Here is a 27,782-nt window from a genome sequence, read left to right as displayed (position 1 = left end):
CGTCCAGTCTGGTGGACCCCAGCCATTAACAAACTTTACAATAAGAGGAGAAAGCTATTACATGATAGAACAAAATCCATAAAAGGGAAGTCACCCCTGATCATTATTAGTAAAAAAATATGAGCACTCATAAAATCAACTAAGGCCAATTTTGAGAGAAAAATTGCCATGGATTCAAAGGACAATCATAAGGCCTTTTTCATCTATGTTAGGAACCTGGGTGGAAACTCCCAGATATGCTCAGAATTAGTCCAAAATTTTACAAAAATCACTGAACCCACAGACATTGCCAACATACTGGCAGACAGGTTCAGTGCAAACTTCACCCTCCCCCCTAAAGGAGAGATAACTATCCCAGCGGAGTGTAGCCTCCCAGACATCTCAAATGCGCAGGTGAAAACTGCTCTCTAAAGCTAAAAACACACCATCAATGGGACCGGATGGTGTCCCCGGCTGTGTGCTACATGAGCTAAATGAGGAATTAAACCCGCACATAAGGCAGCTGTTTAATCTCAGCCTTACCACAGGATACGTGCCCAAGGAGTGGCGTATGGCAACTGTGGTCCCACTCCACAAAGGCGGTGCCTCTATGGACCCTGGTAATTACCGCCCCATAAGCTTAACAAGTCTAGTCTGCAAAGCTATGGAGAGGATCATAATGGAGCTCATAAACAAAGATATAGGGGACTTGCAGACATTGGACCCGACCCAGTTTGGCTTCAAGGGCAGATCATGCCTTTTGAACTTGGTCGACTTCTTCGAAACAGTCACCAAGGCCATTGATGAGGGAAAGGCAGTCCATACAGCCTACCTTGACCTTACAAAGGCTTTCGACACAATACCCCACTTGGGTATTGTAGAAAAACTTACCAGCTTAAATGTAAACCCATATGTCACAAGATGGGTTGCAAACTGGCTTAAGGACAGAACCCACAGGGTTAGAGTTGCTGGCGCTATGTCAGACTCCAAGCCGGTCACAAGTGGTGTCCCACAGGGCTCGGTCCTTGGCCCCCTATTGTTCGGCATCTACTTCTCAACAGGCCAACATGGGAGGACTTTGGCTGACAAAGTTTGCAGACGACTGCAAACTGGGCGCCATAGTGGAAAGTGCATCGGACATGATATCCTTCAGAAGGGACTCACGGAAACAGATAGCTGGTGCCAGAGCCATGGCCTGAAGTTAAATGCCAAAAAATGTATAGTCATACCCTTCAGGAAAAACAAGGTAACCCCAAGCTACCATATAGGTGGCAATCCACTAAGCACAGAAGAGGTTATCAGGGACCTGGGGACCCAGGTTGACAGTGGCCTTTCTTTTGACACTCACATTGCTAAAGTGGTTAGAAAGACCTTCTACATTGCCCATCTGATCATGAAGGGATTCACATCCAGATCTAGTGAGGTCATTGTTCCGCTGTACTCTTCACTTATCAGACCAATGATCGAGTACAATGCCCCATTCGGGATGTATCTCACCCGACATCTGCAGCAATTGGAGAGACCCCAAAAGTTCCTCACCAAAAGGATAAAGGGACTCCAAAATCTGTCATATACTGCCAGATTGAAGAAACTCCAGCTCTATTCAGTCGCATACCGTCTGCTCAGAGGTGACATGTGCCTGACATACAAGGCCATGTCCAACCCGGAATTAATGGACATGCTCCACCTCAAAAAATCCAAGTCCAACAAAACCACTAGAGCAAGCGACTTAAACCTTAGCACGGATATAAATAGGACGTGCTGGAGGGATAGATTTATCACTCAGAGACCCCCTATGCTGTGGAATAAAATCCCGGTCCATGTGAGGCAGAGCACCTCGCTGGCTCTGTTCAAGAGAAATCTTGACTTGTGGATGGGAGATCGTAGGTTTACCCCGGGAATCATCTCTGTGTCACTGCTGGACAGAGGCACAACAAACTAATGGGTACAGTATTTTTTCATATAAGGGGTAGCGTAAGCCACAAAACTTTGGGCTAGGCTTATAAATGCCTTAGGGCAGATAGCCTAGTATAAACCTATGAACCTATAAAGCACTTACCTACTGTGAGTGTAGATCACTACTTTCCTGGAGTGGTTAATAGTGACAGATGATGCATTGTGTTAATGCAGGCACCCTTCAATGCATACTCTCTCATACACAATACACACATTGAAACACACACTCACACACACACACTCACACACACACACACACACACACACACACACACACACACACACACACACACACACACACACACACACACACACACACACACACGCACATCATACCACATACCTGTCTCTGTGTTGTCAGAACATCCCTGATGTCTCCCTTTTCCTGCTCTGGTAAATCATGGATGATTACACTCAGTCATCAATGCCAGGCATTAGAGTTTCACACTTCACATTCTTCATTAAATCCATGGTAGTGCAAAAACTGTTATACGAGTGACTTTCTAAGTTTGTAGGAGGAATAATTAAAATTTGTCCATGATTTTTGTCCCCGCATTAATCAATGTCTTGATTTGATTGAGAGGGTGGAGTGCTTAATGTTCTCTGTCCATCTCCATCATATGTAATAATCATTTACAGAGTAATGCCAGAGGTCCCTTGTTGCATTAACTTATCATTTAGCACAATTGATTAATGTTGAAGTTTACTGTGGCCAAGGATGCAGCATTTAAATCTGATTCCCCCCTTTGTAGCTAACTTTTTTGATATATATTTTCTTTTTAAATTGCATCCCTGATGTCTAGTATTGGTGCAGAGGACTAATATCCTCTGTAGAAAGTGGAAGAGTGCAAGGTTAGAATTCCTTTTACTGCCTTTATGGCATACTAATTATAGTATGCCTGGAGTCTAGTGGTTCTCCAAACCATTTTTTTCTTAATTAAATGCCTTTAAGGCACAATGTATAGAGTATCAGTAGTGTTTAGTGGTACTCCCTAACATATGCCTTCAGAGTTCTCCTCGGTGTCTGGTGTTCCCTCCTCATTCCGTTATGTTGAAGAGTCATCAAGGTATGAGAATTTCTCCCTAGTTTCTAGTGTTTCCTCCTCAATCCCTATTATATTTAAGTGCCATTAAGGAAAGATAAGTTCTACCTGATGTCTAGAGTCCTCCCAATCCCCATTATGTTTAAGAGGGTTTAAGACATGACAAATTTTCCCTGGTGGCTAGTGTTACCCCACAAATCCTATCTCTAGAGCTGTCCCTAGTGGCTAGTTTTCCCTGACCCATGTCTTTAGAATTATCCCTGGTGGCTAGGGATCCCCTGACGCAATAAAGTAGGCTTTTCTGGCTAGGGCAACCTAGTATCTAATGGTATTGTAAGTGAGATGGAGATCTTCCCTCAAAAGTGTATAAGGCACTCAATAAAGAGACAGAGCTTCCAGCCTCTCTTGACATCTCAGGGATATAGACCTGTGACCTTTTTGGTTAGGAACTTTGGGAGTCTTTCAAATTGATATGTTTAATGATATACATCCCAAAGGGGGCATTGTACTTGATAATTGTTTTGAGCAATGCTGAGTATAAAGGAGTGATTACCTCTTTAGACTTTGAAGATATTCCTTCAGCTATTAGCTGTATTAAATGAAAGGATTTCCTGACAACTGTTGTAAAAAAGCAACAGCAATAATGAAGAGGATATTCTAGGCTTCTGTCTTGCAAATGGATGGCTAAAACATGTTTCCTCAAGAGATACAGTCACGAGATCACATATAAAAGTGGTCAGCATGCAACATAGGTAGACTTCCTCCTATCAAAGAAAGGGTAGTAGGTTTACTGACAGATGGCTAAGTTATCTGTGTGAAATGGTCAACCCCCAGCATAAACCACTGGTTTGATCTTTAGAGAAGGCTCCAAGATCAACAGAGATTAGGCTGAAGACCTGGAATTTGACTGATGTGAACACATGCACAGTACTTCAGGAAGAAGATGAACTGGGGGGGAGGGGGCAAAGAGGACTGCCTGCATCTCAAAACAGCATGTGTAAAGATAATATAACAGATATGGTATCTATCCAGTTGTGGAAATAAGGTACATGAGGAAAATTAGTGATAGAATGCAGAAAGTCCAAGAAGATACTAAAAGAAAGGAGTGTAGAAAGAAGTGGGCAATAGAAAAAGATGGACCATACTAAGAAGGAATACAGGTTGGCTAACAAGGACACTAAGAAAACAGTCACAATGTCAAAGAACAAGACATCAGAAAAACGCCAACACCTTATGGAAAGTGTCTCATTAGGTGGCACAAAGAAGCTTTAACAGGTTGCAAAGCAAAGACAGAAAGACAATGACAATAGTCAGCAGACAATATTCATAAGGGATAACAACAACAATGTACTCACCAGGATAGAGGGTGTCAAAAACAGATAAAAGGAGTACTTCCAGAAGTATCTATATGAAGTAAACTCCATAGAAGCTGTACTGCCACATGCATAGCCAACACTGAAAGAGGATGGAGAATCCACCCTAAAAGAAGTATAAAGTGCAGTAAGGAAAATTAAGTCACGATGAGGTTGTGGCAGATATGATCAAGATTTTAGATGCACTGCGGAGCAATGGATCATAAGGGTACTCACTATTTTTTTAAATTTCTCCAAATCTTTTGGGTTTCTAATACCATGATGGGAATAGTCCCCATTCCTAAGTCAAAGTATGATTAAAGTTCATGAAATTAGTATTGTTTCAGTCTTTGATTTTAATTAGAAGTGCTCTTCACAGCATCTACAATGTGCCCAGTAATGACTCCTCTTGCAATTTGTATGGAGTTACATGTATTGGTAACATATCTAAGTACGACTGTAAATTATTTTTTATAAGACTCGTTGCTCCTACCACTATTGACACTGTCTGGTTATTCTTCTTCCACATTGTCCTCATTTCTGCCTGCAAATCCTGGTATTTTATGACTTTGTGTCTCTCTGTACATAAGACACTCTAGTCACTGGGTGTAGTGATTTCAATGATCAGTGCTACTTTGGTCTTCTTTTCATGGACTACTATATCTGTTTTTCTTGCATCTCATTTTGGAACTGTTAGTAATGGGTGATCCCATGTGATATAAACTTCATCATTTTTATAATGCTTTTTGGCTCATGTTTCCAATGTTTTTCACTTACTCCGATATTAAAATGTTTGCACAATCCCCAATACAGGTCTTGCCACAATATAATGCCTTTCAGTATACAGTCCTTCTGCCATTAGTATATCACAACCAGCAACAAGATGTGCGACTGTTTCCAGTTCTGTTTTACAAAACCTACATTGTTCCTCGCACATTTCAATGGACTTTGTAAAGCAACATGTATGTAGTCCACTATCTTGGGCTGGGCCACTGTTATTAACTCTTTCATCTTTTGGTTTAAATTCACCTCTCATTAACCATTCCTGTGTTCAGTCCTGATCAACATGATGTTCCAAGAGTTTTCTATACTTGCATTGTATTTATGCATTTTCCACATTTCTTACCTTCTCATCTGATCCTTCACCTTATGTTCTTTCTTCTGTATTTTGGCACATTCAGTTGTTGCTTGATTTTTATCTACTTTTGTTTTGATTTCCATTCCCGCTTGACACCAATATGCTTCTGCTGAACTAAGCACGGATGTCATCTTAGACTTATTCTCCACGTGTTTCAAAACATTCACTACATTTGAATCTTGTGAGGTCAGCAGATATGTATGCAGTCCCATGACTGCAGATCTATACATGTAATCAATTTTGAGGAGGCCCATACCTCCTTCAGAACAGGGAATATATAGTCTTGGTATACACTGATTTCTATAAGTCATTTTGAGCATGAAGCATCCTTCTTTTTTGGGGCAGTCAGTCACTCCAAAACTGTAAGTTAAGACAGGAAGAACAAATTGGCACAATGCAATAACACAGTCTAATTTTTTTAACAGTTATGCAAATTCATGCAGTTAATGTCTAGGGTACTGAGTTGTACCATTCTAGGAGTTATGCTAATTCCTAGAGTTTATTAGGGGTACAAAACAATGGGAGGCTATTATGAATTATAGCTTATAGAGAATACCTTTCAAAAATCTCTAGATTTTGTTTTTTATATTTTCACACTTTCTTAAGTCACTTCTTGTGCAAGTAGTTTTCTTTCCTCTAATTTCTCTCTTAATCTTTTTTATATCTTCTGCATTGAAATTCTGAGCTCATTTCATAATAGTTACAATGCATAACTTCTTTCTCATCCTCAGTAGTCCACTCAATCATCTTTATGGCTTTTTTAGCTTATCATTTGTTGTGATTTTTGGGGACTACTGCAATCGGGGGGGGGGGGGTATCCTCCTCCTGGGCCTGGCCTAGCCCCATTGTAGGAATGTTACATATCTTGAGGATTCTACACTGTCTTTTTTTCAGTCCTAACACAATTGTACCTACCAGGATCGGGCACTTTTTTATCCTGGGTTTTGTGCACCCAGCTATCTTTTTTATTTTTTAACCTACTTCTGTACATGATACATGCTATATAAAATACATTTTATATATCAGTGTCGTCTTGGTGAGATTTTTGTAAAAAAACAGGGTCCAATTTGTAAAGGTACTCACCAAGACTTGAAGATGAATTCAATTCCAGAAATACTACTCTCCTTTGCTTGTTGATTTATCATCTCTCCATTCACACTGCAGTGTGGAGGGAGCCATATTGTGGATGACTGAAAAATAAGCAGTCTACTGCCAGTCTACAATAACAGTGGGGACATTTACAACTGTGGACGATGCAGAGTTATCAAACTTTTGTCATACTTCATTGTAGTGCTGGAGAGGGTGACTGATAGATGAATACACATAGTAGTAGAAAGGAATATGGGAGGTGAATAGTTTGGATTCTGATCAGGATGCAGTGCCATCAACCTGATGCTCGCAATGAGTCAGATAGTGGAGAAGAAGCTAGAAATTAAAAGAATGCAACTGGGTATTCCTAGACTTGGAGAAACCAAAAAACTGCTTAGGGAAGTCATGTGATGGTTCAAGTCCCAGAAATATTAGTAGAATTAGTGCAGGCTTTGTACAAGGCTCCAACCACATAAGTATGAACAGTGTTCAGACTCATAGAGGGGTTTTCAGTGGGAGTGTGAATGTATCAGGATTCACCACTGGGTCCACTTCTCTTCATACTCATGAAAGACTGCATCAGGAAACACATCAGACGGGGGCAGGCGGCACAAAACAAAGCTGCTTTATGCAGATTATGTAGCATTACAAGCAGACTTTGAAGAGAATCTTCAGCAAATGATAGGGGAATGGAATGCAAAACCAAAGGCACACTGGATGAAACTGAGCACAGACAAGACAGTAGTCATGGCAGCATATTGGGAAATTCAGAAGAAGCTGAAAATTGAAATTGAGATAGAAGAGAAATAGTGAAACAGTTTAACATCTTCAAGTATCTGGGAGGGATGGTTGAAGAGAAAGGAATTTTGAATGAAGTGAATGCTAGAATCATCAGTGTCACAGCTAAACAGCACAAAGTGTCTTGGCTATTGTATGCCAGAAGAATGCCAAAGAAGTTGAAACGTAAGGTGACCAAAACTGTGCTGCAGCTGTATGACAGAGATGCCGTGGAAGTGAAGGCAGAGCTGCTGAGGAAGCTGAGATGATGAAGTGCCTAAGATGGGTATTAGGATGCACCAGTACCTGTTCGGTAATTAATCCAATTAGGTCTTATTTCTTAATGACACATAATAGCCCCACACTTCAGATAAAGCACCATTGCTATCATTTGCAATGAAAACTACTATATGCATTCTATTTACAAAACCTTATACAATTCTTCCATACTTTTGGGTCACTTGTATGTTGTTTGGTGAGAACCATAAGAAAACACCACACTGTTACAATTTGTATCACAGTTTTGCTTTTGTCATTGAAGCAGTCATGCGCAGGACTGTAGTTAGGGTAGGATGAAGGGGGTAGGCACCCCAGGTGCAACGTGTTAAGGGACATAATTTGTCTTTCACCAATTTGGCTTTATTGAAGTACCAGCATTCTGAATGCCAATACTGTAATTTGTGTTGGGAAAGAAGTACTGAAGTGCTAAGTAGGTAATGGTATGGTAACTGTAGCAAACCGCTTGATGCAATGTACATTTGTATTCTAGCAACTGGTTTGCTACATTTGAAATCAGAAAAGCTTTTTGTTTTTGGTCCTCAACTTAAAGTACTCCAAGCCACTTGTGGTAATTTGCATTTATCCATCGTGGCAAACATAAGTACTGAGGAATTTAGTGGTTAGGTAGTGTTAGGTGGCATGTGAGTGTGTGCTTGTGAGGGGCTGCATGGAGTTGTGCATGTGTGAGTATCTGTCTGTCTGGGAGGTCACAGTAGGGGAGGTTAGTGAGGGGTAGGTTAGTGTGTGTGTGTGTGTGTGTGTGTGTGTGTGTGTGTGTGTGTGTGTGTGTGTGTGTGTGTGAGTGTGTGTGTGAGTGTATGTATGTGCGTGCGTGTGTGTATTTGAATCTGTGTTCTGTATGTAGGAGAGTGAATGGAGATGTGGTTGTGCAAACATGATGCATCAGCCACCACTGTTAACTACCTCAAGAAAGCACTGATCTACACTTGCTGTGGTTAACAGCGATTGTAAGACATGTAAATTAACTGATAATGAGGTCTTTCCTCATTATCACTAACATGCCTCTGAATACAGTAGAACTGCATCATGTAAACAGAGACATTTTTACCACAGCCTTAACGTGACTGGTGAGTTTCTTTCTGAATTTCCAAGAATATATGTTGACCATCATTTCATCACCATTGTATGGAAAACCTTGCCTTTGTGTACTGAGAGAGAAGAGGACACTAACTTTTAAGGTAGAGTAACCACAGTATTTTTTTTTTTCATTTCAGTTCCCCTGCTAACCATCTGCCTGCTTGCAGTGACCTGAGCCGCAATTTCCCCATTTGTCACTTTTGGGGCAAGAGCGTATCATAGACTGGCCACCAACCAAGAGATCTTTTTTGCCAGCCCTAACATCCTCTTTGTATGCTGCATAATTACTCAAGAAAGGAGTGTGTCCTGGGTGTAGTGAGGGAACAAAACCCACTTTCATGAGTGACATAACCCTTCAGTCAGTCTCATGCTTTTGTTTCAGACATTTCCCACTTAGTCTCTGGATTCCACTGGAGATTCATTAGTAGGAGACACATCCCATTACGCACCTGTCAACCTCCCTCCTGTGTAAGGTTAGCAGGCAGCACCTCTTCATCATCTAATTTCCCCTTTTGCAGCACCAAGGCTGCTATCTGAATATGGGTTGGCTGGGTTGTAGTCAAGGTTCCTTCCATGTAATGCAGTCAACCTTAGCATTAATACATAGAAGCAGAGGTGTAAAGAGTTCTCTCTGTGGTTGGTCTTGAGGAATTATGCCATGACAATATACTGGTATTTCAGATTTTTTTCTATCCTATATCTTTTATTCAAGCAGCAAATGATGAATGCTGTTTCAAACATGCTAAATATAACTGTTTAAAATACAAAACTGAAGTGCTCTAGAATTATTTGATTTTTTTCTTTCCATGAACTAATTTGAGGGTTCTGAGTACCTGAAAACCAACATTACCATATCCACATAACATGAAATGCCAAATGCATACAGGCTGACTACCTCTACATGTCCCATAAACTTATTTGCAAAATGTCATCACTTTATAAATGTTAGGACATTTTTAGAATTTAATATGTTGCAATGCCAACTTTCCAAACAAACTTTCATATCTAGAACAGACCTAGTCCTAAGTATAAAAGAGCCAAACTAATGCTATGGAAGAAATAAGGCAATTTCTTGGATAGCAAAAAAAAAAAAAAAAAAAAAAAGAAAAAAAATCAAAAAAATCCATGCAGATTACGGTGGGGTAAGAATTATAACAGTGTAACGTTCACATTGGTATATCCATTTGAGTATATCTATACAAATGAAAATATGCACTAGAAAGCCCACATCCTGAATAAAGCTTACTTTATATGTATTTGTTCTCACAATACTTCACACACCCAAAATAAAAAAGTGAATTCCTAAACTGCAGACCTACATTATGAGTTTGTAGAAAAATAATAACACCATAAAAACAATCATGTATAGAACCACTGCAGCATCCCTATAGTGTCATTCTCCCTGGTAAGATCCGACCATAAAGCAGTCACTTTCAAATTCACCATCCCCCCCCCAGCTAGGGTCAAACATAAAAACTTCTCCAAAGCTGATTACAGCCTCTTAAGGGATGGTATAAACAGCTTCACAGCCCACTCCCCCACTGTAGAAACAGGCGCCAATATCCAAAACTACACCAAAGCACTATATGAGCATTTCTATAAATGCATGGAGTCAGTAGCACTTGACAGCACTAAATCATCCTCTGCAAGGAAGAGTAAACTTGTCTGGTGGACATCTGAAATAAATAAACTCTATAACAAAAGGAAAGAGTTGCTGTCCAGGACCAAGAAGGGGCAGGTGCCCAATTGGAAACAATGTCTGCTTAGCCTGAACAAGCAAATAAGAGCACTAATGAAATCCTCCAAAGGAAACTTCGAGTCCAAATTGGCCACTTCTACTAGAAACAATCATAAGGCCTTCTTCACATATGTCTGCAACCTCAAAGGAAGCACCCAAATCTGTTCAGAACTGGTGGTCAACGACACCACATATACAAATGTCATAGATATAGCAAACTTTCTGGCTGACAGATTCAGTGAAAACTTTACCCCTCTGTCCCCCCCATCAGTAAATAAGGACATCCCCAGTACCCGCCCCCTTCCCCTTATATCTAGAGAATAGGTCATCACTGCTCTCTCAAAGGCAACAAATACAGCCTCCATGGGACCAGATAACATCCCAGGCTGCATCCTACATGAACTCAGGCAAGAACTTGCAGCACCATTAAGCACCCTATTCAAACAAAGACTGAGTACTGGCTTCATCCCAGCTGAGTGGAAGACAGCCACTGTCATCTGTTTGCACAAAGGTGGAGCATGCACTGATCTGGGAAATTATAGACCCATCAGCCTAACTAGCCTGATCTACAAGGCCATGGAATGGATTATCATGGACCTCATTAACAAGGACATTGGCAACCTCCAAACACTTGAGCCCACACAATTTGGCTTTGTCAAGGGGAGGTCATGTCTGCTAAATTTGGTCGACTTCTTTGAGACGGTCACCAAAGCCATAGACGAGGGGAAGACGATGCACATCGCCTACCTTGACCTGGCCAAAGCCTTTGACACTATTCCCCACTCAGGCATAATAGATAAATTCGCTCAGCTAGGCATCAGTCCATATGTTACCAGATGGGTAGCAAACTGGCTCACTGATAGAACCCACCTAGTCAAAATAGGGGAAGCCACCTCAAGCAGTAGACCTGTAACAAGTGGCGTACCCCAGGGTTTGGTCTTAGGGCCTGTGTTATTTGGGATATACTTTTCTGAGGTGCAAGCCAAAACCAATGGGCTTTGGCTGACCAAGTTTGCAGATGACTGCAAGTTGGGTGCTGTTATCAATTCCCCTAGTGATGTGGACATCCTCCAAGAGGGTCTCACTCAGACAAATGACTGGTGCCAGAAACATGGCCTCAAGCTGAATACCAAAAAATGCATCATCACCGCCTTCGGGGAGAGTGACATCCCCACAAATTATCACATTAATAACAACGCCCTAAGCACACAATCAGTCATGAGGGATTTGGAAACCCAGGTTGATAGCAATCTGACTTTTGACCACCAAGTTGCTTCCGTTCTACAGAACGCCTTCTATATGGCCCACCTCATAAGTAAGGGTATCTTATCCAGGGACATGGAGGTCATAACATCCCTGTATTCTTCTCTTATAAGGCCCATTATTGAGTACAATGCCCCTTTTGGCATGTACCTCGCAAGGCACATGCAGCAGCTGGAGAGACCACAGAGGTTCCTTACCAGGAGAATCAAGGACCTCAAACATCTACCATACACAGATAGGCTAAAAGCCCTATCCCTCTACTCAGTTTCATACAGACTCCTCAGAGGTGACCTCTGTCTGGCATACAAGGTGATTACGGACCCCACCTTGATGGGACTGCTGCATATCCACAAGTCAACCTCCACTTGAGTAACTCGCGTGGATGACCTCAACCTGGTCTGTGACATCAACAAGACTTATTGGCAGGACAGATTTGTGTCCCAAAGACTCCCCCATCTATGGAATAGACTCCCTCTCCACATCAAGCATAGTACCTCTTTACCCCTTTGTAAGCGCAACCTTCATAACTGGATGAGAAACAGAAAAGATACCCCTGGGATTCCACCCGTGTCCCTGCTGGACAGAGGCATCAGGTGCTGATTTTTTAAACATGGGTTTAACTATTGGCTAGGCTTATAAGGGCCTCAGGGCCAATAGCCTAACAACCTCCTATGATCCTATGATAATTCTCAAGTAATGTGCCTCTAAAGCTCCCTTGACAAGCAGTTACACAATCTTTGATCTACCACACTGGACAAGCTATTCTACATATCTAAAAATATGCTTTAGCTCCACTATTTCAGCATGTGTAATTTTACCATAATTTCATGGGGGGGGGGGGGGTGGAGTGATGGAGTACCAGGCATTTGTATAAAACATCTCCAAAACTTTTATCCAGTGTAAGCAAAAAGGAAGAGCTAAATCAGCAGATCAGCAGATTTTAAGCAAATGGTCATGGTAATCTTCAATGTAAATTAAAACTACTTTTACTCGCACTGGAGATGAGCATTAATGTCTTCCAGGGATGGGGGGAGTTAGACAAAGGGAATGAATAAATTAGAAGGGGGGAGAGGTCTTTATCCTAAATCTTCCCCGCAACCAAAACCAGAAAAAGAGAAAGAACATAGAATTTTCAAGTAGCTCCATCTGTTTCAGTGGGAGATGAAACACTAATAAAATGTTTTATCCTGGTGGATGTATCTTCAAGCAAATAAAAATGCAAAGTATAGAAATCTGAATGGCCATATGCCTATATAAGATAAGGCTCAAAGCTTCTGAGTCCATATTGTATGAGAGCTTCATTCATGGATAACACCAGAATAACTCAGTTTAAAAAAAAACTTGCAATTTTATTCATGACATGTTTATTTATGATACTGCTTCTACTGATATCTGTTTTGTGAAAAGACATCAAGCAAACATTGCCTCTCCTTACGCTGTTCAAGTTTGCTGTGTTTGTTTTCTTATTTCACTATGCAGGATTCCTTCCCAGCTCGATTTAAAGCAGTACACTTCATCCACCAGCCTTGGTACTTTACAACTACGTATAATGTGGTGAAGCCCTTCTTGAAGAGCAAGTTATTGGAAAGGGTAAGTTACAATTAAGTTAATTGCCAGCCAGCAGCAAAAATGCCTACCTCAGTTACATAAACAGTGCTGAGCTGTCTAGCAACTCTTGGCAAATCAAACCCGAGAGCTACCATTTGGTTTTCTTTATATATTCTTTTTTGTTATATGACAAGCTATGAGTGACATCACTTTAGCTAACAATTACTTTATATTGATTTGAATATATATGTATCTGATTTGAGGCACGCTTTTCAAATATGCAAAGTACAACACTGAGAAGTTATATTATTTTGCTTATATATTTATCAGATAATCCCAGTGGTCAGTGTCCATTTATGTGGTTTGCAATGAGTTAGACAATACATAAATGGAGGTAAAGGGAATCAAACACAGAAAATGTGATGAAGCTAAGTAGCACCTCATAGCCTTCCTCCTGTGTATTAAACATAGGTCACACTGACTGAAAATAAGACTCCAGTAACCATCTCAGTTTTTAAAGTGGATGGATTAACATTGGTGGAATTCTCTTTTGATAGCTTTTCCAGCTAAACCTTTCTTCATACAATGTAAAACTGGTAGAAGGCTATGAGTCCATAAAACCTGAGCCTTTTCACACGTTGACCACAGTCATAAGGAGGAGTAACAGTCCATGCAGAACCTTAGCGAGGATGTGTGCAAGCAGTTATTAGGTATAATTGGAGGCACTGGCTAGGAGATAATCACTCCTTGACTGGAAGTGCAAACGACAGTAAATATGTGAAAAGAGCAAACAGCTGTTATATACGGACATGACACCTCTTAAAAGACAAGGAAATGAAAACTGAGATGCCATTATACTTCAACAGCTTATCCTCAGCATATTCCTGATTAAAAGAACATGAGTGTGTGTGTGTGTGTGTGTGTGTGTGTGTGTGTGTGTGTGTGTGTGTGTGTGTGTGTGTGTGTGTGTGCATGAAAGAAAGACTGGACCCAGGCCAAGTGATCTGATTAGAATTTAACTTGTATACTTAACACCAGAATAATTCAGTCTTGCAAAAAGAAGGCCCCCAAACCGAAAACTATATTACCCCTGACTGCAGAAGCAGTTAAATCAGTAACCAAAAGTAAAACAATTTAAAATTATTACATATAGCACGTTTGCTCAAAGTGCTTTTAGTATATATTCTAATAACATTTAGGTACTCATGTATTAATTTATTTAACTTACATATGTTATAAAACATTGGTGAATAGTACATACACCCATATATGATAAAGCAGTTAACATAACTGTTAAAATAACCTTTTTTTCGAAAATAAAACATATTTACAAATGTTCCTTTTTTCCTAAAAGGCAAAGCAACAGACTTCCTTTAAATAACAAACTGAAAAGAAAAATACCTTGTAGCATTACAAATCAGTTCTATCTATCCAAAGCAGAACACTTACTCAGATTTGACTTGATATCACCTCACTGACACCAAAGGCTGAAATGTGCCAACCTTAATAAAAGTGTAAAATGCTTTAACATAATAAACTATCACTAACAATAAAATAAAAATAAATAAACATTTCTCCATCACCACACTGATGTAGAGAGACAATACAAAATGAGTTAACCCTGATTTAAAAAAAAAAAACTTAACAAAGATTCACAACTGATTCTCACACTCATGGAAACAAACAAACTCTAATACATGTAAGGAGTTCTGTATAGTTTTATGTGATATCCAGAAAGAAATCTCATGAAACTGCCAACCTGAAACAATGAGACCTAGGGCAACCAATACACTTTTAGATACAAGTAATACCCTTTCTGGAAGGAACATAACTCATAAGGCTACTATAATTCATTTATCTGATACTCTCACAGCTGATCTAAAAGTTTTTATAACCTAAATAGGAGACAAAACGGCCCTAAAAATAATCAAACAATAAAGTAAAAAGTCCAAGGGCTGCTCAGGAGAACACAAATGAAGGCTGAGAAACCACCACTTTTAATAAAGCAAAAAATCAGAACATTAGTGCACAAATTACTACACACGTTTTCATCCAAACAGTAGAATTCATCAATGATGAAAACGTGTGTAGTAATTTGAGCGCTAATGTTCTGATTTTTTTGCTTTATTAAAAGTGGTGGCTTCTCAGCCTGTCATTCGTGTGTTCTCCTGAGCAGCCCTTGGACTTTTTACGTTATTGTTTGAGTTTTTATAATCTCATCTATCTCAGTTTAGTAGAAAACAATAACTAGAAGATAAGATAACAACTGGTTTCCAAAAGTACCAGAGCAAATGAGGCTAGACCATAATTGTAAGACCTAAAATATAGAAAGATTTCTGCAAACGTCATAGCTACTCAATATCTCACCTATTTAGTACGACTTTAACACACACACACATACACATACACACACACACACACACACACACACACACACACACACACACACACACACACACACACACACTCTGCCTTCCACTATGAATGTAAACACGCCATAGTTATTCCTTTACAAAGAATAATACAACTACACTCCCTTAATACGGTAGAATAAATTTTAACCCTGTTGTAGTAGCACTATTCTTTCAAAAGTTGACGGTACAAGAGCTACAACAGTTTTTGGACAAATGTGGCATATTAGCATTGGGCAACATTGTTTCAGAGACAGCATGAAGTATCTACAGCCTTATGGCACTAATAGATGTAATACACAGAATAATGGATTATGGGCTCCTAGATGATTTTCTCTGCAGATGTAAATACTAATTCTTCATATTCAGGCCTCAAGTTTAATGAAAGTGCTACAATAGGACTATGTGAATGCCCCCTGAGGTTGTTCTCTAGCTACCCATAAAACAGAAGCTTAAAGCAGAGTGTTGAAAATGCCTTATTCACATTAGCACTTCCTCAAGGATGCATTGTAGGCCACTGATTGCCATCTTTATTAATACTTTTCAGTAAAAAAGCTTAACCTAACACAGATACCCTAGTTGTAAGATGCCTATGAGCGAACTGCTCAACAAATGAAACAGTTTTACAGAATGATTTGAATAATATGATAGTTGCAGAAGTAATTACTCATAATCAATTGTAACAAACAAAATATTTGCTATCTGGAACCTACAACAGAATCAGCAATGCTCCTGAATGATAATAAATACTGTTATCCAGTGAGTCTCCTGTGGAAAGAATATACCCACTGACATAACAAATACTTTTATAAAACCATAACCTACCATCTATGTCTCACATGGATATATGTATATATGAGATCCATACAGATCTCCGAATGCACTTTTCACCGAAGTAGAAATCACCGAGCATACTTAACTGAAAGTACTGTTCACAGAAGCAGCACTTTTGGATAAGTATGCTCGTTGTGCCGGTCATACAATTCCCTTTCACCCACTGTAGTGCGACCTCGGAGTGAGAATGTTAAAGTAGGGGGGGTGTGGGGGTGCAGGGGAGTGCAGCCCCCTGCATAGAAGTAGGTTTAATGTTTTTCTTTTAAAACATACTTTACCGTAAGTGCTTTTTGGTGAAAGCGCTTTCGGTAAAGTATATTCGGTGATAATGGATTCGGACATTTGATCTTTCAATCAAAAGTCATAGATCTGTATATATATATATATATATATATATATATATATATATATATATATATACACACATATGTATACACTCTCTCACACACACACACACACACACACACACACACACACACACACACACACACACACACACACACACACCTGCTTAGTGTTTGATAAATCTTGATGTACCCCCCCAGGAAGAAGTACAGAACTAACTGAAAAAACAAGCCACCCTGGTGGAATCAGTCAGATGTATTACAGGAGAAAGAAAATGATGACAAAAATTAGAAGGTGCAGCAGGATAAAAGCACTCTAATTAAACTAAACAAACAACTCAAAGGACAAATAAAGTCTACCAAAGCCAAATTTGAGGTAAGTTTTCTCACAGGTAAAAATAACCACAAAGCATTCTTTAGCTATGTCTGCAACCTCAAGGGTAATACACAATTGTGTGCAGAGCTCATAGTAAATGGAGCCACCTATACTTAGGCAGAAGATATAGCAAACCTCCTGGCTGATAAATTTAGCTCCAGCTTTACTCCTCTCTCCCCCTCAACTTTTCCTCAGGAAATATCATCAAATATATCTCCCCCTACTATCACTAGGGAACAGGTCCTTAATGCTCTCTCTAAGACTAAGAACACTGCATCAATGGGCCCACACAATATCCTAGAATGCCTTCTAAATAGCATGAAACATGACCTATCAGGGCCTCTGAAATTATGAATGGAGAAAGGCAACAGTCATCCCTCTGCACAAAGGTGAGCCATCTGCAGACGCTGGAAACTACAGACCCATAAGTCTCACTAATCTTATATGTAAAGCCATGGAAAGAATGATCATGGAGATGATCAAGAGAGATATAGTAAACCTTCAGACACTGGACCCAACCCAATTTGGTTTCATAAAGGGCAGATCATGCCTACTTAACCTGGTGGACTTCTTTGAGAAGGTCACCAAAGCAATGGATGAGGGCAAAATCGTTCACACTACCTACCTTGACCTGGCCAAGGCATTTGACACAATACCCTACTCGGGCATTGTTGACAAACTCAGGAGGTTAGGTACAAACCCGTATGTCACACAGTGGAAAACCAACTGGCTCACAGACAGGACCCAGGAAGTTAGAACTGGGGAGTCCACCTCTACAAAGAGGCCAGTCACAAGTGTAGTCCCTCAGGGATCAGTCCTTGGTCTGCTCCTTTTTGGCATTTACTTTTCAGAAGTCAAGGCCAATGTCAGTGGTCTCTGGCTGACTAAATTTGCAGATGATTGCAAATTAGGAGCTGTCATTGAATCTCACACTGATACAAATGTTCTCTAGGAAGGGCTGACACAGATAAACAACTGGTGTCAGAGTCATGGACTAAAACTAAATGCCAAGAAATGCATAACAGTATCCTTTGGGAAGTCATCCATCCCTGGTAACTATCATATTGACAACACACCCCTTAGAATTGACCCAGTAGTCAGGGACTTAGGGACACACATAGATAGTAATCTAGCCTTTGATTATCACGTGTCTACAGTGGTGAGGAAATCATTCTATGTTGCGCAACTTATAAACAAAGGTATGACATCTAACTCCAAGGAAGTCATTGTTCCACTGTATTCGGCATTCATCAGACATATAATTGAGTACATTGCCCTCTTTAGTATGTACCTAACCAGGCATCTCCAACAAATGGAACATCCATGCAGAGGTTCCTCACTAAAAGAATACAGGGCATAAGTAATATGTCCTATGCAGACCACCTCAAGGCCCTATCCCTGTATTCTGTCTCCTACAGGCTTTTGAGAGGAGATCTATGCCTGGCATACAAAGCATTGTCAGACCCCACTCTGATGGACCTTCTGCATATCCACAAAACAAACAGTACCAGAATTATCCATTCTAAAGACTTAAACCTTGACCTTGCCTGTGATATAAATAGGACCTGCTGGAGAGATAGGTATGTATCCCAGAGACTACCCTGTCTACAGAACGGATTCATGTGAATCAGCGTTCCTCCTTAATCCAATTCAAGTGCAACTTGGACAATTGGATGGGAAACCAGAAATTCATCCCTGGTTTGGCACCTATGTCTCTGATGCAAACAGGCAACCTGCAAATGGTTCATCTCCCAGACCCAAGCTTACACGTATCAAGGGTATCAGAACTCGTCAGAGATTTGGGATGCATGGCAAGGCTTAAAAAGGTGCTTGTGGTCGTTAGCCTAGTAAACACCTATGAACCTATGTGCATTTCCTTTCCACTAGTTGTAACTTAACTGTACTTATGACAGAGGATGCCTAAAGACTTATGCAGTTTATCATCCATATTAATGTGCGTTTTAAATAACAAGTCAAATGTATTATTATTTATTTTTTTATTATAGTAATGCTTGTGATTCATGTTAAACACATGCACCAACGGATGGTATATACATAGTGTATGTTTTACTGCCATATCTCATACTGTACATTTTAGTTATGGCATTGTAATAAAGTTATAATGTAAAAAATAAACCCCATTTTATTTTCATTTATTTATGCCCAGGTCGTGGCTGAAAAGGAAGCTCTACCTTAAAAATAAATGCTTTCATCAAATGTAATATTCTCAGTCTTGACTCCCCAAGTAAACAGCTCCCTGCTGTGTTTTTATCACATAATGTAGCATGAAATCACAGTATGCATGAGTGCTGTTTTCATTCTTACAGTTTTCTTTTTATGTAAGTAAAGGTGTCTGTGGCAGTGAAGTCACCAGATGGGGAGGGTCAAAGGGTTTTAACCCATGGAAAAATTGTTTTTCACGTTCTAGCCACAGGTGTAGTGGGTTTGTTTTTGACAAGTTTTGGCTGGAATGACTGTAGTCTCATAAAGAACCTGGCTGAAAAATTACTTTTTTAGATCAATTCACAAACCCCAGCTAACAGACATGACAAATAGATGGCCTTAGGGATCTATGAAAACCAATGTAGTAAGAGGAGTAGTGGAAGCTGAGCTACCTAAAGGGATGCACCTCTTTCCATTGATCAAAAAGTCATATGTTAATCCATTTGAGAAGAGGGTTTAGGCAGAGCAGAGCTCCATACTCTGATACCTAACATAAAATATGCAGGGAAGTAGTCATATTCAAGGAAGGTCACTAAGGTGCACCTTCACCAGAGGACAAGCATTTTAAGCCACTCCCTCTGTTCTAGCCTAATGTACAAGTGGATGGAAGAGCTGAAGTTGAAGTTATGATGCACTTGTGGCTTAACTGTATGGAATTGCAGTTCTGTGGTTCAAGACCAGATCAATGCTTCTTTCAAATAAGACAATTGGCGGTGCTACCCCTACTGCTCACCATGACATTTTTTGCTAACAATGTTATAGTAGTAGTACTTTAACTAAAACTGCTGTGTGTGATAACTGATGAGAGCAGTAGTTTGACAAGCAAATGAGGCATTTTCTGACCAGAATAAATACAAAACCTTGTTGGGCTATCTAGATTCAGTGCATTACTTTCACACATCTTAACATTCTACTACAAATATGTAACTGCTTCCCTGTCTGCTTGATCATATGTAACAAGCAGCTTCCTTCAGTTTTAAAGCAGACACTATGTGGTTTTTTTTTTTTTTTTTTGCACCTCAAAACTGAGCTGATGAGGCCACTATTTCAGGGACTGCACAGGGTGCTAGATGAACTAGCTATTGTTCTATGCAAAATACAGACCAGATAAGGAACACCAAATATGTTGAACAAAACATATTACCAGGGCAGAGCAAATAGATACTAGTAGAGGCATTGCAGATTCATTGAGTGATTCTGCATTTTCCCAAGGAAACAGGACAGAAGAAAAAGCGAAAGAATTTCAGAGATGTACTGATGCTGATTTAAAAATACACCCAGCAGAGACATCATCTGTAAGTGGCTGGTCACAGTAAACATTTTCAGTCAGAAAGGAAGTTCATTCTTATTTTTCTTGAAGGACTAACTACACTTTTTATAGAGCTTAACATTCAAAGCCATCAATATATTAGCAACATTTTCTTGAGAGGATACAGGAATTATATGTTGGCAGGCTAAAGTGTAAGGAAACTGCAAGATGCATTATGTACTGATCAGGAATTTCAGCTCAGAAAACTTTTTATAAAAGTAGTGTGTGTATCATACTCCATAACACCAGTCCATGAGAACTGAAGTTGTTCACAATACTGGTAGGCTTATGGAGTAGAGTAGGGACAGATTTGCTTTAGTCAAAAGAAGCATTGTACCTTATACATGTGGAGTATTATTCCAAATGCCTGTAAGTGATTAAATTAATGATTCTACAAGTACCGGTCTGAGAAGTGTATTGTCTGTCTTCCCAAGATAAGAAACGCTTGATGCTCTCCTATCATACAATGCTCCATAGCTCAAGATTATAAACATTAAGAGTTCTGAACATGAGTCAGGCATGTGCCTACAAGCCCAGGATATCAAAACTATAACAGAAAGATGGAGAGAATTGTCCAAAGAGTGATGCAACTGATGAAAAAGAACATTAACAGTGGCTCTGGGGATTGCCATTTTGCAGTTCTGGAATATAAGAATACTGTGTTACAGAATCTTAGCCTCTTACTATCTCAGTTAAAAGTGGAAAGAAAATGCTTTAACATTACTGATTCCAGAGAATGAAGGCACAGTGAAAGAGATTCTAGACAGAAACCAAAAGGCAGAACAGTATATAATAAATATTCCATAAATTGTAGACAGGAAGTAAAGACTATATCTTGACAGCATCAACTTCTTGATATTGTAATAATTGATCAAGCAGCTGAATCTGGATCTGTGGGGCAAAGAGAAGTTATTTTGTACAAAATAATGTATCTCTTTAAAGCAAGACTATCTAATCCAGAGAATCTGCTGCAAAGCTGAGAAAGCAGAGAAATACAGAGGTTTACTATAGCCAAACGAGAGACTGAGATCTTACATGAAGAAAAAAACATACTGGCTACAATATACAACTGAAAACATCAGGATATGGGTGCATGAACAAATGATCAGTCAGAAGTATGAACAGTTCATGCAGTTGATCCAGGGCTCCAGCTGACACCAGAGACTGAAATGTTATTAAAATACTTAATTTCAAAACACAGGATCCTGTCTTATATACTGTGAACCAGTAACATGCTGCAACATAAAGGTAATTATACAAAGTCTAGGTAAGTAACTGGAAACATATAGAGTTTTGCTCTTCTGCATAACATTACTTGTGTGTGAACCCTAACCCTGTACATTACCTTACAAGAAACCCTTTCCCTAACAGTTCCAGTACACAAGACACACACACACACACACACACACACACACACACACACACACACACACACACACACACACACACACACACACACACACACACACACACTGTACACTAGCAGACAATCGCAATATTAAAACTACCCCTTTACCTACCTCTTACTCTAATCCTTACCCAAAAACACTAACACACACACATCTTCCAACTCCTAATGCTGAAACATTTGATAATGTTATATGATACAGCCCCAGGGGTTGCATCAGCACACACAGCCACTGTCATCCAAACTACACCCCCTATACAAAATGCAACAGCCACCATTTCTCCATATGATAAACTGTACACACAACAAAGAGTGCTTTTGATGAAAAAGGAAAGCGGTACACTCTGTTATGAAGTCAGTATTTGACAAGAGTGAGCTGGAACCATTTGGATACATTGTAAAGTCTGAAAAAAGGAAAGCGAAGTGTTCTAAAAAACTATATAAAATATATTCTTACATCCATGGTGGGTGACCCTGCTTAACAAGAGTGTGGAGTATTAATAAAGGTAAGAATGGCTTATTGTACTGAGGGCAATAGCATACGTTGAGTCCTAAATATCATACCATGTCCAATTCACATTTCATAAAGAAAGAAGAAAGGTAACAAAATTCACAAGTACTGTTACTTTTTCATGCTACTGCTAACTGTATTTCTGCATTAAATCATGTTTTTTTTTCCTTGTAATCCTGGACTGCATTATTTCAGTTATTTTCTGATGTTTGAGTCAGCAGGGACTGTTCTTGCATATTGTTGATTTGATTACCTCTTGTTATGCTCTTGTATATTTAGTGCTAATTAGGGACTACAGTTTTTTTGAGCTATGTTGATATCTTCATGGTTTATTTTCCATCCCACATCTAGATCTGCTTTTGGAAAAAGGATTTACACACACTTTAATACAGCATTAAATGGGTAAGGCAGCTCTGCTACTGTTACGGCAATAGCTAGGAAGTTTGGCAAAGGCTCCCTTCTGAAAGGACTAAATCCTCATCCTTTCCTCTTTTCTGCACAACTGAAAGCTGTATTACTGCAACCTTAAAATGTATTTTACAAGGCAATATAGTCAGTGTGACAATTTGCTTTATTGGCAAGATGATTGTTGTTATTAAGCCTTGATGTTTTGAAAAGCAAGGTTAAATTCAGTTACAGCTGTTAGTTTTATAAGCAAAATATTAGCTGTTGCAATTGTTACCATTTCAAAAAGTGCAAGAACAGTATACTGAAAATAATACAGTCTGGGGATTTGCAGTTTATTGAAAAAAAAATATTTTTTTATAACATTCTGTATGAATTTAATTTAAAATGATCATTTCACTTTGCTTCTTTTTCTCTCCCTGTGTTTGTCTATCTCTTTCTGTTATTATTACTCACACCACCACATTCAGGTCTATGTTCATGGAGATGAACTAGAGGAGTTCTACAAGGAGATTGATGAAGACATCCTTCCAGCTGACTTTGGGGGTCGCCTCCCCAATTATGATGGCAAAACTACTGCTGAAAAACTCTTTGGACCCTGGAATGAGACAGAAGATACCTCCCTTTAAATGAAACCACTATACCTTTTATCTCCAAATTGCTCATCAATCTGTTATAGAGAATGGTCAGACTTTGGAGCTTAAATGCTGTATTTCTGTGTGAACGAAACCTTGCCCAGCTTCTAGAGTTATCCCTGTAACAATAAAACAGACCCAGGACAGTTAGCCAATGCATTACTGTACTAACAAGGTGTGTGTGTGTGTGTGTGTGTGTGTGTGTGTGTGTGTGTGTGTGTGTGTGTGTGTGTGTGTGTGTGCATGCGTGTGTGCGTGCGTGCGTGTGTGCGTGTGTGTGTGTGTGTGTGTGTAAAACCAACTAATAAAGCTGTTGTTAATGTTTTGTTTATTAAATTACTGGTTATCTTCATTAAGGATGAAAACAGTAAGTGGTTGCACAGAATTAATAAACTGAAGCAGACCCTGTTTCTATGCCAGTAACTTGTGGGAGGTCAGGCTTACAGAATTCCAGACCAGTAAGGGCTTATATACAATAGACTTGACATGAATAGTTAAGGGCATTATACTGAAACTTGTTTTGTGTCCTTACTTTATTTGTAAATAGATTGAAAAGAGTTTTAATGAGATTTGGATTTCCCATCACTGGATTCATACTTAGTGAAATAATGTAACTGTCCATATTTTACATACACAAAATTGTTTTTAGCATGATTGTTTTGAAGAAGTCTTTTGGCATTTTAATGAGATAAAAGTGCTTATGTAAGTGTACTGACTTGAAATAAACTTTTGCCACTTTGTTCCAAGAAGTATTTTTTTTATTAATTTATTTGATGGCTGATAACTACTTTACTAAATCTTACTATATATATATATATATATATATATATATATATATATATATATATATATATATATATATATATATATATATATATATATATATATATATATATATATATATATATATATATATATATATATATATATATATATATATGTATATATATATATATATATATATATATATATATATGTATATATATATATATATATATATGTTGAAAATACTGTCCAGTATCTACTTGCATGTACACTGTACTGTACTGCATAGATTATGAGCTCTGTAATAGCTGTCTCAGTCAGCAGTAAGCAGGTAGTACAAACTAGGGCTGCTGATTAATCTCTGTTAACATGTACGATTAACACGGAAAAATTATTGGCGATTAAATTTTTTAATTCATCACCTATGTATGTTATTTAATTCACACATTGTTAATTAAGCAGCGCCAGGTCAGCTTCACTCGATTGTTTCCTGTGTTGTTTCCAGTCTTCCTTTCAAGAGCAATAGATGAATGAAGTTGGTTCAAATGGTTCAAATGGAACAACACTATTCATGAGTGACAAGATCACAGAAAATTTATGAAAAAGTGACTACTTTTGAGTCGGTTCAAAATGGAATCTAAGGTGGAAAGAATGATTTTGAATGGAAAGGTTTTTTTTAAACTAGTGATACCATGGTTTGCAAAGAGTTCAAATATCATTGTAGCAATTCGTCGCTGAATTATCACCCACAAACCAAGCATGCATTTATCGCTTATGATGAGCCACCAACATTGTCCGCATCATCATCTAAAGTTGTATCAGAGTGTCACCAGACTACAGTAGTTGAACTTCAGGAGATAGCTAAACTAATGGCTCAAGGGAAATGCAACAACATTACTAACTCCATTGCAAGACGGATTGCTGAGAATAGTCGACAGATTAACATTGTCACTGATGAAGGTCTCCAGGATGTTGTTTGTGTCACCAATAGAAATCTGTCATACAATTTGCTTTTCAGGTCTGTCATTAACAATTGAATTGATGCTTTGTATGAGCGAGAGAGAGAGCAAATAAATCAGGTTATGTCAGGAGTTGAATTTGTAGCTTTAACGGGTGACTATTGGTTGTCTATGGGTAAGGATAGTTAACTTGGCATTACTTGGCATTTCATTGACTAAGATTGGGTTTCTCAATTCTTTTCACTGTGCATTAAGCAAATTGAAGAATGACACTATTCAGAAAACTGTGCAGAGCACTTTCCATCTGTGGTAAGATCGTGGGGAATTTCTGAGAAAGTGACTACTTTTGGCACGGACAATGCACATAATGTGAAAGCTGCTGTAGGAAGACTGCCATTTCAGAACATGCCCCGTGCAACACAGACCCTTCAGTTGTCTATAAATAAAGCAGTTGCAAAGTCTGGAATTGAAGGCCTCCTAGCTAAATGCTGTAAAGTTGTAGGACATTTTAAACACAGCACTGGGAACAGTGCTGAGTTAACATTGCATCAGGTGCAACTACTGCCCACACGTCGGAATTCATCTCTTCAGATGATCGAACAACTTCTAAACAACAAAGAAGCTGTGTGGAAAACTCAGCCACAAACACAGGTTCATTCTACCAATGGAGACAGAGCAGGAGAAACTCTGTCTGGTACAAAAGGTTCTCAATCCCTGTCGCTATGCTACAGAATTACTGGGCAGACAGCAGTGTGTGATTCTGTATATAGGGTCTATATTATATATTCAAACTTTCAAAACTTCGAATGCCATATGTTCAACAACATATGATTGAAGTTCAAAAGTTCAAATATATAATTAAACAAACAAAAAAAAAACTTACCTTAATGGTGCAGGCTGGAGGGCAAGCCCCCCTGCACCCCCCCCCACACCCCCCTGCTTAAATATACCAACTCTGAGATCGCAGTTCAGTGCAGAAAAGGGAAATTCTCCCCTTCTGCACCGAACGGCGCCATTAAGTTTAACCTTCTAACTCTTGAAATGTCAATCATATGGTGTCGACCATATGACATTCGACATTTCAAGAGTTCGGAGTTCTAATAGGAACCCTGTAATATATATATATATATATATATATATATATATATATCAGGCACTTGACTGAACAGACAGTACACTGACATTCATAACCTCGAAGTCAGAAATATCGACATGTTCTGTGCGTGCTTTTGGATGTACCCCAGAGTTGACTATCTGGGTATCTCTCTGTGTATGTGTGTGTGCAGTAAAATCTAGCAGTGGCAGGGGAGGCATAATAAATAATTCCTCTCCTTAAGTGTCATCCCCGTTATTCTGTCTTTCACAACAAGGCTGAAATATTACCTTCTGAAAGCAGATGCCAATACATGTAAATTGTTCACTGAAGTACAGAACTAAGAACATTAATAAAGTGTGATGACTCAGAAACTTAGAGACTTTTTCTTTTACATGTTCATTTATTTACTTGTTCATTCAGCAGTGTAGAGTGAATCTTATAATGTTTCCTTTAATGGGATCATAGAGATAAACAGAAGCTGGTGTCACAGTGACTTTATAGTCAAGTACATCATCAATAAGACTCAGATAACAACCCTGCCCTAATGTTGGAAACAGCCAAGTTTCCAATACAGTTTTTACTAAATTCCAAGTACTTCTCCTGATTGTATATAAATTACAAAACGCTTATCACTTTTGGAAACTCTTGTTTAACTAACTTCTATCGCCTCATAGCAAGAGGCTCTCCGGCTCGATCCTCGGCTGGGGTGCCTTCTGTGCGGAGTCTGCATGCCCTCCCTGTGGTCGCATGGGTTTCCTCTGGGTGCTCCGGTTTCCTCTCACATCCCAAAGACATGCTGTAGGTGGATTGGACACTCTAAATTGGCCCTAGGCATGAGTGCATGCGTGTGTGTGCCTTCTGTGGAAGGTTGGGAGCTGGGCTGGCAACTCAACACCGTAAAACTCTACTGCCAGTCATGAGTGGACAGGTGATCCACTGTGGCAACCCCTAACTGGAAAAAAGCCGAAAGAAGAAGAATGTTATGGAGCTTTTCTCCCCGGGCCTCCACTGAAAATCGGCTCATTTCAGCCCAGTGGACTTTCCTGGTCAACAAAAGCAAATAAATCAATTTTAAGCAGAAATAAAATTTTCTCAAGGCAAGGTTTTGGAAATATTATTGCTGCATTAGAATGTAAGCATACAGACTAAGTCTCAAAGCAGAACGTGGTCAGGTACATAATATTATGTGACAGAATATATAGTTTTATTTCTTTTCAAAAATCTAAATAGTTTATGCAGTACATAA

General features: G+C 39.1%; 1 protein-coding gene across 1 annotated transcript in view; it reads left to right on the top strand.

Moving 5' to 3' along the window:
- The window catches only part of RLBP1 (retinaldehyde binding protein 1), a 279,097-nt gene extending 255,153 nt beyond the window's left edge, over positions 1 to 23,944 (top strand). Inside the window, exons 5-6 of the mRNA XM_044078197.1 lie at positions 13,192 to 13,302; positions 23,552 to 23,944. Coding sequence (XP_043934132.1) covers positions 13,192 to 13,302; positions 23,552 to 23,710 — 270 coding nt within the window. The 3' untranslated portion in view covers positions 23,711 to 23,944. The remainder of the gene's footprint in view (positions 1 to 13,191; positions 13,303 to 23,551) is intronic.
- The last annotated feature ends 3,838 nt before the right edge of the window (positions 23,945 to 27,782 follow it).

Source organism: Protopterus annectens, chromosome 7.part0 (assembly GCF_019279795.1).
Source record: "Protopterus annectens isolate FY-2018-M chromosome 7.part0, PAN1.0, whole genome shotgun sequence".
Classification (NCBI taxonomy): Eukaryota; Metazoa; Chordata; order Ceratodontiformes; family Protopteridae; genus Protopterus; species Protopterus annectens.
The sequence above is the reverse complement of the archived record's forward strand: the minus strand, read 5'-3'. Positions and strand labels throughout refer to the sequence as shown.